General features: G+C 34.3%; 1 protein-coding gene across 2 annotated transcripts; it reads left to right on the forward strand.

The window, feature by feature from the left end:
- The first annotated feature begins 5,944 nt into the window (after nt 1–5,944).
- Nucleotides 5,945–13,871, forward strand: LOC122060466 (MDIS1-interacting receptor like kinase 2-like). 2 transcript variants are annotated; one of them, XM_042623552.1, is made up of 5 exons: nt 5,945–8,970; nt 11,746–12,180; nt 12,351–12,483; nt 13,138–13,226; nt 13,314–13,871. In XM_042623552.1, exons 1-2 carry the CDS (start codon nt 5,961–5,963, stop codon nt 12,102–12,104), a joined length of 3,369 nt encoding a protein of 1,122 aa, XP_042479486.1. In that variant the 5' UTR covers nt 5,945–5,960; the 3' UTR covers nt 12,105–12,180; nt 12,351–12,483; nt 13,138–13,226; nt 13,314–13,871. The 2 variants fall into 2 exon arrangements, with proteins under 2 accessions (XP_042479486.1, XP_042479487.1); XM_042623553.1 differs by lacking the exons at nt 13,138–13,226; nt 13,314–13,871 and adding an exon at nt 12,858–13,095.
- Nucleotides 13,872–14,269: the final 398 nt, after the last annotated feature.

A 14,269-nucleotide genomic window follows, 5' to 3' on the forward strand; every position in this document is an offset into this window, starting at 1 on the left:
GCAACCAAATACAATGAGATGGGAATGAACAGTGAGAATTACATCATTTTTCTTTCCTGTTGGTCACCCCAATAACATATGGGGTCCACATGTTATACTTTCTCACCCTATGAACCCTTCTAAACAAATGGGGCCTTAAGCAATTAAGCAAGTGATTTCCTTGGTTGACTTTCCCCTTTCGTTTTTCACGGCTTTATGCTTTGTTGATCCTATGTTGGTTTCTTCCGCTGATTTGACGTCACCATGTCTATAAAATTAAATAAATAAATAAATAAAATCTATAGAACTTGAAAAAAAGACACCATCTGACTATTTATAAATTGGATTGGGATCCTCTTCAACGGCGATTGGACGGTGGAAAGACTGAATTTTATATATCATATGATGTTTGGAATATTGGGTTGGGTGACTTGGGTCCATTGCGGGTCCATGGTTGGCACCGGTATCCTATCTCCCCACCCATAAGATGGAGATCAATGGGAGAGTACTGGAGAGTCTACCAAGGCTTAACAAATTAGAATTGGGTAAGTCAATTCCAGTTATATTTGTAGATCAACATTGTCTTCTTCTCTATATAAGTGGAGATCGTGACGATGGGTTATTCGCTAGTTTCCCTGAGGATTAATCAAGGTGTCAGTAAGTTGGTCTAAACACTTTGATTATAAAAAAATAATAATAAAAAAAAAAAACAAAAAAAAAAATCATTGCCTACCCTCAAGTTGTCGAGGTTTAAGGAATTGAATAAAATCGGTAGAATCGGCTGATTCACATCGTTCCTTCCCCTTTTTTTCAGTTAGAAAATAGTAGAAAATCAATTGAAGTGGCCGCCTCTAGTAGCTAAATCCATATGAGCTTCGAATCACAAATTCTCGGGTATTTGGAGATTTTAGAGTTGAAGATGCAATAAGGGTAAAATAGTCTTTAAAAATAGGATTTTTTTAGTTCAAGATATAATAAAAGTAAAATAGTTATTTTCATTTCAAAACTAACATCTCACATGCCATGTTATATTTTATAAACCAAAATGTAATAAATGAAATACGAGGATGATGAATGTAATTAGGTCAAGCCCTATATCACATGGACAGGCTCACTTTCGATAATATATTTGGAAGGATTACTTGAATGATATGAATTATGAAACATTAAAAAAATAATCTAAAAATAAATAAATAAACACAACCCTGTTAGGGATCTAGAAAATTCACTCAACCAATGAAGGAAGTGATTTCCCTTTGTTGACTTTCCCGTTTCGTTTTCCATAGCTTTATGCTTTCCACCTATTGTTTATCTTTTCCCTGTGGAAAAAAAACATACATGTTGGTTCCTTTTGCTGACTTGACTTCACTGTATATATAAAAATAAATAACATGGTAAAATGGTCGTGGCACGTGCAAAAAATAAGAATGCGGGACATTTGAAGCCTAGTGAATGTTCACGTAAGTGATATGATTGACACGTGTTAAATATGTTAATTCTGCCAATAGAGTTATAATATATTTAATATTTAAATAAATAAATAATAAAAATCCCAATATAAGCGGACTCCTCCTTTGATTCCACTTAGAAATCTCGACCATCTCTTTCTCTCTCCTTGCTTCTTCTTCAACGTTGTTCCTTCTTTCTTCTTCCTTTTTCAGTTCTCTCCAGTCTAGTTGAAGTTTTGTTTACCAATCTCACTGAAGATTTTCGTCCATGATAAATTCTCATAGGTTAATACATGCAAGTTTTACTGTCCAAATCTCTTCCCTGATGATTAATATGTAAACATGGTATTTAGATATGTGTGGCCAAGTCTCTCATATGCTCAGTGCCTGAAAATAGTTATGATGACGACGGTTGTAGAAAGAATGAACGGCGTTGAAGAAGAAGCAAGGAGGGAGAGAGACATAATTGAGATTTCCCAGCGGAATCGAAGGAGGAGTCCACTTATATTGGATTTTTATTTATTTTATTTATTTATATAAAAAAATATTAGACAAGTTAAGTAATCGTGTCCGTCATCGCTCCACCCTTAAAACTAAGAATCAAATACAAAATAAAAAACTAATAGATGACTTAGATTAATCTAATATTAAAAGGACGGCTAATATTAAAAGAAAGTGAAAATAAGATTGCAATACGTACGTCCTGCTACCACTCGCCCATAAATAAAATCTACAAAACTTGGAAAAACAAGACACCATCTGAATCTTTATAAATTGGATCCAGATCTTCTCCAACGTTCATTGGACGGCTGACAAGACTTGAAGGTGTCTGGGTTTATTGGACAAGCAGAAGATCTTTCTAGTCGTTCCAAAAAAAAAAAAAGGTAATTTGATACAAAAATTGAAATTTTTATTTTTGACATGAAACGTTGTTTTTAGAACAGAAATGCAGCCCAACTTTTTTTTTTCCTTTTCATTCCAAAAAAAGATAAGAACATCAAGCTGACACCAAACTTTTTATTCTGTTTTTTTTTGTTCCCATAGAACGAAAAATGTCAAAACCTTTTTTCTGAATAACTATCAAATGCAGCCTTAGTGTTTTTCAGTGTTTTTTTTTTCTTTTTTTTTTTTTTTTGGAATGAAAAAGGGAACAGAAAAAAAAGCTAGAAATGCAAAGATGGAGACCGATCGTAAACCGTTGTTTTCGTATCATTTCTGGCTGTAAGTCAAAATACATAAAAGAGTGGAAGTCACAACTAAGAGGGGATTTAAACCAAAGCACCACTTTTTTTTTTTTTTTTGTTTTTTTTGTTTTGAAACAACATTTTGACATGAAAACTGAAAATTATGTTTTTAACACAAAACGTCGTTTCTGAAATCAACTGTCTACCGAACGCAGTCTTAATGTTTTTAATAAAAAAATAACATTAATTATTATAAAACTTGCAGTCGAAAACATGGAATCATTATACATCCACAAACTCCTCAAAATCTCACCACAAACCCCAATGCCATGCCACTAAAAAACCATAGCACTTCCATTTTCATCATTGACATGGTTTCACCACATAGGCACTCACTCTCAAAGTGGTGGATACCCACAAAAATAGATGAGTAATTAGAGTACTTATTTTTCCATTGAGTTTGCATCTTGTAATGCATTATTTACATATTTTTCTATTCTTTTGGTAACCAAAGTCTTTCATTTCTAATGCATTTCTTTCATTAATAATCCAGCATTAGGCTAACCCACTCAACCTCTCATCATGGGAGAATTTAATTAAAGTTTATCTTGCTAATCAACTTGATAAGGAAGTTCATTTTGAAGTGAACAAAGAAAAAAAGAAACCTTGACTAATAAGCATCTACATTGAGTTAGGTGGAGAATAATTTAGGTCATATAATGCTCAATAAACAACAATATAGTATCACCATTTGGTTACAATAAAAGAAAACCTTATTGTAATCAAAGTTGATGAAAAAAAAAATCGTATTTTAATTTTATTTTTTCCTTTTTATTAATACATATAATTTTTTTTCAATTGTAACTGTCGTTTCACATGCTTACTTGAAATATATGCAACTTTTGCAACGAAATAAGAATAATTCACTTACAAATCATTTTGAAAATATTTTTTTATCCTTACTTGAAATAATTTTTAGGAATAACACAAGATATAATGAAAAATTGATTTCAACTTCTCCTTATGCATTTTTAATGATAACAAATTTCTAAATCCTAACCCGACTTAATTATCCTTTTTTAATTTGTATCATTAATAAAAGCTTCTTAACTTTCTCTCCTACAAAAGAATCTGTGGGGCAAATTAGATGAGACTGTGACTGGTTCCGTTCCATTTTCTAAAACCTAAGTCCTAACCTAACTTGATCAGATTTTTTAGTGCTTATTACTAATTTAGGCACTTCAATTAGCACAAGACTCACGACTAACCCCTTACATTTTCTAAATCCTAAGTCCTAACCTACCTAATTAAGGCACTTCAATTAACACGAGACTCACGAGTAACCCTTCCATTTTCAAACCCTAAGTCCTAACCTAACTAAGTAAGGCACTTTAATTAGCAACAGACTAAAAATCTTTTATCCAAACTGTTTGCTTTTCTTAATTGGAGATCTCTTATTTGGAGAATTTAAAAAAAAAAAAAAAAAAGTCAAAGAGGAAAGAAATAGACTTATAAATTCTAAACTTAGAAAGTTTAATCTCATGGTAACGTGATAGAGGAATCCGCACTAAATTTCACCAAAGAAAAAAAAAAAAAAAAAATTCCGCAGTAAAGACTCCTATAATCCCACCATATGAAATTTTTTGTGGGCCATAGTCGAACGCCCCAGGGCAAGAACTTTATTAGATTCACATGACATATTCCCAATTTCAGTCTGTGGGTCCCATAATCAGTGGACCCATGTAGATATCTTTGATGAAAGCAGAAGAATCTTCATCCCCTTGGGCTGATGCAGGTTTCAAATAACACAATATCCTTCGCACCAAAATAAAAAACAACATAATAAAGATTAGTTCTTACTTCTTATCTTGCCTTGATTCTCTCTCTCTTTTTTTTTTTTTTTTTTTTAATTATGCAATATGACAACATTTCCGTATCGTTAAACTAAGGGCCCATTTGATTTTTTTTCCAGAAATGGTTTTTCCATTTTTCTGTGTTCAGAAACTGAAAAATACCTCAAAAAGCATTTATTTTTTTATTTTGTTTCACTTATTTTTGGAAATAGAAATAGAAATTTATGCCTATTTTTATGTCTGGAAGCAGGAATAGAGAAACAAGTTAAACTTGTTTTTCTGTTTCTAAAAAACAAGTGGGAGCGAGAAAAATAATGAAAAAACCTGATACTTCACTCGACCTACCCAAATCCCCAACCCATTGTTGAAACTTCTCGCTATCCAAATGCAGCAATTCCAACCTGATTGTGTGATCCTCACAGTTTCGGATTGTCTTCATCCTTCTGAAGCTCATTCCATGAAGCATACCTGTAACTCCAATGTCATGCCTTCACTTGTGAGTTGCATTCATATAATGTCATGCCTTCACTCATGTCTTGAACTCGATTTCAATGGTACACCATTGAAATCGTTTTGGGAAACAGAAAAATCAAACACCTTTTTGCATTTTCAAAAATCGTTTCTTAGCACAAATATGACAAAAACCGTTTTTGCTGTTTCTTGACACAGAAAAAGGAGAAACAAAATCAAACAACCCCTAAGGGTAGATGTTCTACCAAAAAAAGGGGAAAAAAAAAAGAAGAAGATGTTTTACTTGGTTTTTCTAATTCAAATTTTACGTGTTTACCTTTTAGCATTAGTTTAGGAGAATGGATCTGTTGCAGATACTATCTAGACGTACATGTGAGGATCCAATACTTATTCTTTTTAATATATATCTATTTATATATATATATATATATATATATTAATCAATTCATGGGTTGTCCTGATGGTTAGGGCGTATTGAGAATTATGTGGATAGACACACGGTCTTAGGTTCAATTTCTCCAAGTGATGACGACTAAGGCAAAAAATAAAAAAGGTTACTTGAATCATATGAATTATGTAACTAAAAGATAAATGAAAAAATAAAAATAATAAATAAATAAACACAACCCCGTTAGAGATGTAGAAATTGATTTCCCTTTTGTCGCCTTTCCCGTTTCGTTTTTCACGGCTTTATGCTTTTCACCTATTGTTTATGTTTTCCCTGTGGAAAAATTAACGTAAACGTACATGTCGGTTTCTTTTGCTGACTTGACTTCATCATATATATATATATATATATATAAGTAAATAAATAAAATGTATAGAACGATCCTAATACATTGGATCCGGATGCTCTTCCACGTTCATTGGACGGCTGGAAAGACCTGAAGGTTCATTGGACGATCTTTCCAGTCATCCGATGCGTATTGGGTGGGTTGGGACATTGAAGAGGATCCTGATGCCTATAAATTTAAGGTATGTATCATCACTGCAAGCAAATCAACCAACAACAACATAAGGTAGCCATGGCCTACTCTTCTCGCACTCCTCCAGCTCCATTCTTATCCTTCTTCCTAACTGTTGTATCATTTCTTTGCCTCTTCTTGTTCTTCACTTCCTCTGCCTTCGGTCGTAGAGTAGGTGTCCACTCTCAGTTGTCAAGGGAAGCAGAGGCTCTCCTCAAATGGAAAGCCACCCTCCAAAGCTACTATGTTCCTGCTCTCCGTTCTTGGAGGCTTACATCCTCACCATCTCCCAACACCACTACTACTAAGGCTTCATCATCAGCAATCCCATGCAAGTGGTTTGGGATAACTTGCAACAAAGCCAGAAGCAGCGTGGTTGAGATTAGCCTTCCAGATGTGGAGCTGCGAGGTACGCTTGACAACTTCACCTTCTCTACCTTTCCCAATCTCCTCCATCTTAATCTCAGCGACAATGGACTCACAGGAACCATACCAGTGCATATTGGTAGCCTCTCCAAACTCACCCACCTCGATCTCTCCAATAATTATTTTTCCAGCGTTTTGCCTCCCTTAAGTAATTTAAGCAGCCTGCGCTTCTTAGACCTCTATGCCAATGAAATCAGTGGCACTATTCCTTTAGAAATAGGGAATATGAAAAATTTGGTTGAATTAGCACTAAGTTGGAATAAATTCACTGGTATGATCCCCCCGGTCTTGGCTAATTTAACCAACCTTTGCTATCTATACTTGCCCTACAATGAACTCAGAGGTCCAATACCTTACACAATGGGAAATCTAGAAAATTTGGTTGTGTTGGAACTAGAAACAAACAAACTCATTGGTCCAATTCCTCATTCTCTGGCTAATTTAACTAAACTGGAGAGCCTCTATTTGTATGACAATCAATTGTCTGGTCCGGTGCCTTCAGAATTAGGAGATATGGAAAATCTGGTTCACTTGATACTATATCAAAACAAACTTAGCGGTCTAATCCCTCATTCTCTGACCAATTTAAGTAAACTAGAGCAGATCTATTTGTATGACAATCAATTATCTGGTCTGGTGCCTTCAAAAATTGGAGATATGAAAAATCTGATTGCTTTGGATCTGTCTCAAAATAAACTCAGTGGTCCAATCCCTCATTCTCTGGCTAAATTAAGAAAACTAGAGCATTTCAATTTGTACGGCAATCAATTATCTGGTCCAGTGCCTTCAGAAATTGGAGATATGAAAAATCTGATTGATTTGGAGCTATCTCAAAACAAACTTAGCGGTCCAATCCCTCATTCTCTGGCTAATTTAAGTAAACTAGAGGTGATCTATTTGGATGAGAATCAATTATCTGGTCCCATACCTCAAGATTTTGGTAGCCAAGCATCCATTGTAGCAGTTCAATTGTCTGACAACCACTTATCAGGAAGCTTACCTCAACAATTATGCCGAGGACGATCACTTCAAAGATTAGCAGTTCAGAACAGTAGTCTTATGGGTCCTATTCCAGACTTGAGAAATTGCACAAGTTTAAGTGGAGTTCGACTTGAAAACAACCAATTTGTAGGAAATATAACCGACAATTTTGGTGTACATCCACATCTTTATTACATTGATATGAGTCACAACAGACTATATGGTGAGTTCACATCAAATTGGGGAGAAAGTAAGAATTTGTCAGTGCTAAAGATTTCTGGAAACAATATTAGTGGGAGGATACCACCTAGGGTTGGTCAATTAATAGGACTTAGAGTACTTGACCTTTCTTTTAACCAATTTTATGGAGAAATACCGAAGGAACTTGGTAGCTTATCAGCTTTGCTCCACTTAAATTTAAATGACAACCAGCTTTCAGGGCATGTACCAGTTGAAATAAGCAAATTAATAAATTTGGAGCTTCTTGACCTCTCAGCAAACAAGCTAACGGGATCAATCCCGAAACAAGTTGGTCAATGCTCCAGATTGTTGTCATTAAATTTGAGTTGGAATTCATTGAATGGAAGCATTCCATCTCAAATTGGTGATCTAATATCTCTACAAGCACAATTGGACCTTAGTCATAACTCAATCAGTGGACTCATACCACCACAACTTGGAAAGTTGATAATGTTGGAAATTTTGAATCTGTCACACAATATGATCACAGGCTCAATACCTCTTTCTCTTGAAGACATGGGTAGCTTAGTATCTCTTGATTTCTCCTATAATGAGTTGGAGGGTGTTGTTCCCAACAACAAAGTTTTCAGAAATGCTTCACCACAAGCATTTAGAAACAATAAAGGGTTATGTGGTGACCTTCAAGGTCTACTTCCCTGCAACCAATCTCATAGAAGCAAGGGATCGAATAAAAATGGACATAAGGTTGTCATATCCATCATTGCTTCTTTGATAGGAATTGTGTTCCTAGTACTTGCAATTATCGGTGTTTTCCATCTCTTGCGAAAAAAAATGAAAAAAGGAAATATAGAAGCAACAACAAGAAATCATGGCAATATATTTTCAATATGGAATTTTGATGGCCAGATTGCTTATGAGGACATTATTCAAGCAACAGAGAATTTTGATTCCAAATATTGCATTGGAACTGGAACTTCTGGGAATGTTTACAAAGCAGTGCTACCTACTGGCCGTGTTGTAGCCTTGAAGAAGTTTCACCCATTGGAAGGTGAAACAATAGTTAACGATGAAAGCTTTAGGAATGAGATGTGCATATTAACAGAAATAAGGCATCGGAATATTGTCAAACTTTATGGATTTTGTTTCCATCCACGATGCATGTTTCTTGTGTGTGAGTACATGGAAAAAGGAAGCTTAGCACGGATTTTGAGCAATCAAGCTGAGGCTATTGGGTTGGATTGGCTGAAAAGAGTAAATGTCATCAAAAGTGTGGCTAATGCTTTGTCTTACTTGCATAATGATTGTATTCCACCAATAATTCATCGGGATATTTCAAGCAAAAATATATTGCTAGACTTGGAACTCGAGGCTCGTGTATCTGATTTTGGAATTGCAAGACTATTAAAGCCAGACTCATCTAATTGGACGTCACTTAAAGGAACTCATGGATATATTGCTCCAGGTATGTAAATTTGTTGTTGCTATGTACTGTTTTTTTATTTTTATTTTATTTTATTTTATTTTATTTTATTTTATTGTTGTTTAAGGTTTCTTTATTTTCACTTCATTATTTAAGATCTAGGAATTTTTTACGGAATTGAGCCATTGAAATGTTCGTTATCTTAGCATTGAAAAAGGAAAAGATAAAGTGTTAGTATCTCATACCATTGAGACCTAATGCAATAGAATTATTATAATTTTAAAATTATCTTTTTCAAACTTTGAAAGATTTAGTACACAATCATCAAAACTTTATTTCAGTTCATTTTAATTACAATCAGTTTATAATAGTGGATGAATGTTGTCATATCCTATTGTTATGTACACAATAAGTTCTCGTGTTTTTTACATCAGTAAAAGCACTTTAGATTATTTATTTATTTATTAGGCTAATGCATTATATAAATCAGGACAAGTACAAAATATTTAACTTAATTGAGTAATTCAATATGAAAACTAAAGGATATCATAAAAGTGCTTATATGCCCTTGAATTTCTTGGTGTTCATAAAAAAAAAAAAATGGGAAAAATCCTTTTGCAAACTAAGGGAGTGTCAAAAGTACAAAGGGAGAAAAAAAAATAAACATAGATTAATTAAATTAATCATTTGAAGTGAAAAGAAGCCTTAATATATTTTGTAAGGTACCTTGTTATAATTATTTTCGTTTTTCACATTCTTATAGAGAAAATGGGTATCCCTAGCATTACTACACTTTCCTATTGAATTAGAAACAAGTTACAAACTTAAAATAGCTAAAATTATTTATTGGATGCCCAAAACTTTAGGAGTCTAGGCCAACCCTACATAATTTTATTAACCAAGTCAATTAAAGTACATCACTTTTTTTTTTTTGTAAACTTAAAGTAATTCTGTGGAAGGGTGAAGCACCACATCTAGCCCTCCCGTCAATCCCAAAATAAACCATAGGGCACCCTTTTTTTTTTTTTTTTTTAGGGGAGAGGGTTGGGGGTTATCTGGTCAAACCGACTATTGGATGGGCAGTAAAATCCTTGGTAATTTCTACTTTGAGATCCCATATCAACCATATTAGCCCAACATGCATTTATTGCTTACTTTCTATTTTCTACCATTAAACCCAGCTTGTCAAAACTGATATATCATTTTGCTATGCTATATATTTGACGATGGTAAAGACATTTAAGGTAAAGTTACCATAGAGTAGATATATTCTTTTCTTTTTCTTTTTTTTTTTCGTAGAAGAACAAAAATAATATATTATAAACTAGAGGAAATAACATAGTTATCCAATTTACAATTGTTTAGAAATTTTTTTTAACTATCGTCCTGTAGGCAATGTTGGCCAAAAAAACAACAATTTCTTGGTGGCTGAGCCAAAATGAGACAGATGGGATAGTTTTATAAACATCTAAGAGAAGGGGGACTACACCCCAAGGCCATGATTTGGGAGTTTGGTCTACAAAAAGATTCTATAGTTTTTTCAGAATTTGTCCATACGTCCTAGATTTGTCAGCCCTTCACTTGTGGTTCTTGCACCCTGAGAAGGAACCCCCTAGTAGAAGCTTCAATGGTATTCCCTATCATCAAATAGTTAGCTGTAAATGAGATATATTCTCTTTTAAAAAATGAACAATATGCCCAACCATATAATTTGAGATCTGGACTTGCAAAACAGAAACACATATCAAAGTGTGAGTGTCAAAGTTGGGAAAGTAAGGGGGAGGCACAATAGGGTACCAAATTTGGTACCTGAGTTGCAACCTTTGAGGTGCTGCTATAATCTGGGCAATTAGGCCACCATAAAGCAGGTGTAAGAACTTTGTAGGGGTTGCATTTATCATATTTAAATATTATAAAATTTCTATGATTCCAAATAAAGTAACATATTATTATAAAAGTAGAGAAGAAATTGTTAAGGTTGACCTTCGGAACTAAATTAGAATTAAAAAAAATATATAATACTAAATTCTTAAAGGAGGTAGCAGAGAGGTATTCAATATGTAACCCTGGCGGAGTAGAAGTTGATATAGATAACATATCCAAAAATTTTTTTACGTGGACTAAAAGGACTAGATTTTCTAGGCGGCCCCATCTGGAGTTTTTTTTCAGTTATGTCCTGTTTCTGCCACATGACATGTTAGATGAGGCCGTAAATTTTGTGGACAAGTGGACTAGGATCCCCTTCTTCTATTTGGAACTATGTTTTGACACATAAAAAAAAATCATCTATTGATGTAGGCAATATATGGACAATGTTATTTCCATTGTAGAATATGCAAAAATAGAATATATGCTAGAGTCAAAAGCCAGAATACTCACTATTAATAAAGGATATTAAACAGAAGTTTCCCTAAAGCCATAGAGAAGGGATTCTCTCCATGAACTGCCCCTTTTAGACATGTGCCTTATTCAGTGGGACCCAAATTTTGTGGATAGATATACCCTAAGATGCCTTATTCACATGTGAAGTTCAGCCTTAAGAAGTTTTCGCAATATCAAAATGAAGCATGAAATGATTCATGATTATAGAGAGCATGCATAGGTTATTGAAAGGTTCATGTACAGAGGTTCAAAAACTGAATTTGACCTTTAGAATTGGCACATGATGAGTTCAGATCTTGCAATGACATATAAAACAACAACACAAAAACCTTATCTTAACTTGTTTCGCTATGCCCATCATTGTAATTTATTGTTTCTATTTTTGTGGTTCTATTTATACATTTTCACTAAGTCACTTTCTTTATTCCTTTGCAGAGCTTGCCTACACCATGGCTTTAACTGAAAAGTGTGATGTATATAGTTTCGGAGTAGTTGCATTAGAAACAATTATGGGAAGGCATCCAGGGGAACTCATCTCATCTTTTACGTCACTAGTTGGCCAAAATATGCTATTAAGAGACATGTTAGACCCATGCCTCGCCTTTCCATCAGATCAAAGGGTTGCAAAGGATGTGGTTTCTATTATGAGAATAGCACTTGCATGTTTACGCAGCCACCCACAATCCCGTCCATCTATGCATCAAGTATCAAAAGAACTACTTGTTCTCCAACCATTATTTGTGGAGCATTTTCATACAATCACTATTGGTGATTTAAATGATTTTGACGTATAATAACTGTGATTGAAGATTCATTTCACCAACAAAGGACTGAGGCAATTCATTTGAGACTTCCTTAGACAATTATGTGGTAAAATTCTACCACTTTTGTTTTGTAGTCATATAGAGACTCAAATTTTGTTGTATAAGATATTGTTGTAAAATGAGGGAATTTTATGTTATCTGAGTATCCTGTCCTCATCTTATGCTCTAGCTATCTAGTCTATCAGGGTTAACAGATGCATCATTTTGTGGATATAGAGGGAATATGAAGAATTCAAGATTCGGGAAAATGATTTCCGTGGCATAGAAAGTCCCCGAAGTAGTTTAGACAATGCAAGATGGAACACCATGGCCAGGGAACAATATATGGGATCATCCAGGAATGATCTAGGTAAGGTGCTACTCTTTGTACAATAGCACGATCCAAGTACCATTAATTGTAGGAGAGTTGTTACAATTAGGCCTTTCTTGTTGGTGTTTATTTGTTAAAATAACATAATTTAACCTAGAAGGTGTTCTCGTGAAAATGTTGTCCGGCTTAGTATCCTTTTTGTCATGCATTTGGTGCTTGGAGGAGGAGGGGAAACCAAAATATAGAAAATTTATTAAATATTTGCATTTAAACACAAAATATGGCATCAATAAAATGTCTGCTTATGCAGGATTTTGCTTAAAACTAAATTATATTTAAAGACAAGAAAATGCTAATGTAGTTGGGATTTGTACTGATTCCTTTGTTTCTCTAAGATATGACTTGTGCAACAGGTATTTCTTGGACAAATGATGTTCGTAATGTTGAATTATATTTGTTAAGATAAGTGAATGGGATTTGGTCACCACAAGAAAGTTAGGGCCATGAATACTCTGGTAAAACCCAAATCAGTTTTACGTCATATCTTTTTTCCCCTTTCTTCATTTAATTCATAAATTAATAAATTAAAATTTTGTTTAATTTTCAATATAATTTTCTTTCCTTATTTGGTTGTTTATTGAAGGTTAAGGTCTCGGCAATCGTTTCTAATATACTTTATCTTCTGAATGTTAGACTGTGATATCTATGTGCAGTCTCCTTAACAGTTTGATGGGATTGATTGCCATGACAAATATTCAAATCGGAATGCCATCTTCTTTGATGTATGTGAACTTTTTTTGTCAAAGGAATCATGTATTTATTTTATATCCTAAGTTCTTTTTCTAAACAGCCAATGTTTATGACAACAGATCAACATGAAAGGACTAGATGGGATCCAATCAAGGACCAATATATGCTGGAACAGGATGTATTTTCAGAAGGCAAGCAATTGAATGATTTTATTGCCCTTCAAATGAGCCTGAACTGCTGATTGGTTGAAGATATCTGACCTCACAAAGGTTAGGTCAAGTTTAGGGCTGTTCGAACAGGGAGATATGCTGGTTGCAAGAAAAATGAAACTTTCGGACAACCTTTAAGAACTGTAAGTAGGGACTTCTTTACAATGCCCCAGTAAAAAAGAAACCTCCTGGAAAGACATGCAACTGAAAGTCTAAAAGGTGCTGCTTGTGTTGTGGTTCTAAGAAGGAAAAGAAGAAAATAAAGCACAGAGAAATTTCAACACAGATACATATGCCCTTGAAAATATTGAAGAGGGGATTGAAGGTAATTTGTGGCATAGTCACGGTATTGGTTCTTTAGTTGATCCATGATCTACTCATGCAAACCCACAGTATGGCCTAGGTTGATCTAGATTCCGTTTCTATTAAATGATTTTATTGGAAAAGTTTTCTTCCTAGTGATGGCAATGTCGAAAGTGGGGTTTCCTGTCTCCTTGTGATTGTAATATACCTAGATCTCTATTTTCCTTTTCTTTAACATATTTCTTATTTTTTTACTTGAATCAAACCAAACTAAACCAATTCACACCTTTGACGATGGGTAAGATGGTGAGCACGAGGGTTGAGGAGTGAGCTGGAAAATGTTAGAGAGTGGGCCCCAGATCGATCCTGATCATCCTTGATTGGGTTGCCGGATCCAAAATGGGTCTTGAGATTCATCTAGTACTAGAGATTGAATCCCATGTATGAAAGGACATCCTCGTAAAATCCCAATAATGGATCTAGCTACAACCTGATCTTGGCTAAGCTTTGACAAATGCCTCATATTTTTACTTGTTATGTCTCGGTGGTCTCAGTGTGGATTA

The sequence above is a fragment of the Macadamia integrifolia genome, chromosome 14 (assembly GCF_013358625.1).
Source record: "Macadamia integrifolia cultivar HAES 741 chromosome 14, SCU_Mint_v3, whole genome shotgun sequence".
In the NCBI taxonomy this organism is placed as follows: Eukaryota; Viridiplantae; Streptophyta; class Magnoliopsida; order Proteales; family Proteaceae; genus Macadamia; species Macadamia integrifolia.

Bases quoted from the DNA above. Each gene is read 5' to 3' on its own strand.
- LOC122060466 (XM_042623552.1), top strand. From the start codon at position 5,961: ATGGCCTACTCTTCTCGCACTCCTCCAGCTCCATTCTTATCCTTCTTC. The intron at 8,971-11,745 runs GTATGTAAATTT...ATTCCTTTGCAG, and splicing joins TCATGGATATATTGCTCCAG to AGCTTGCCTACACCATGGCT.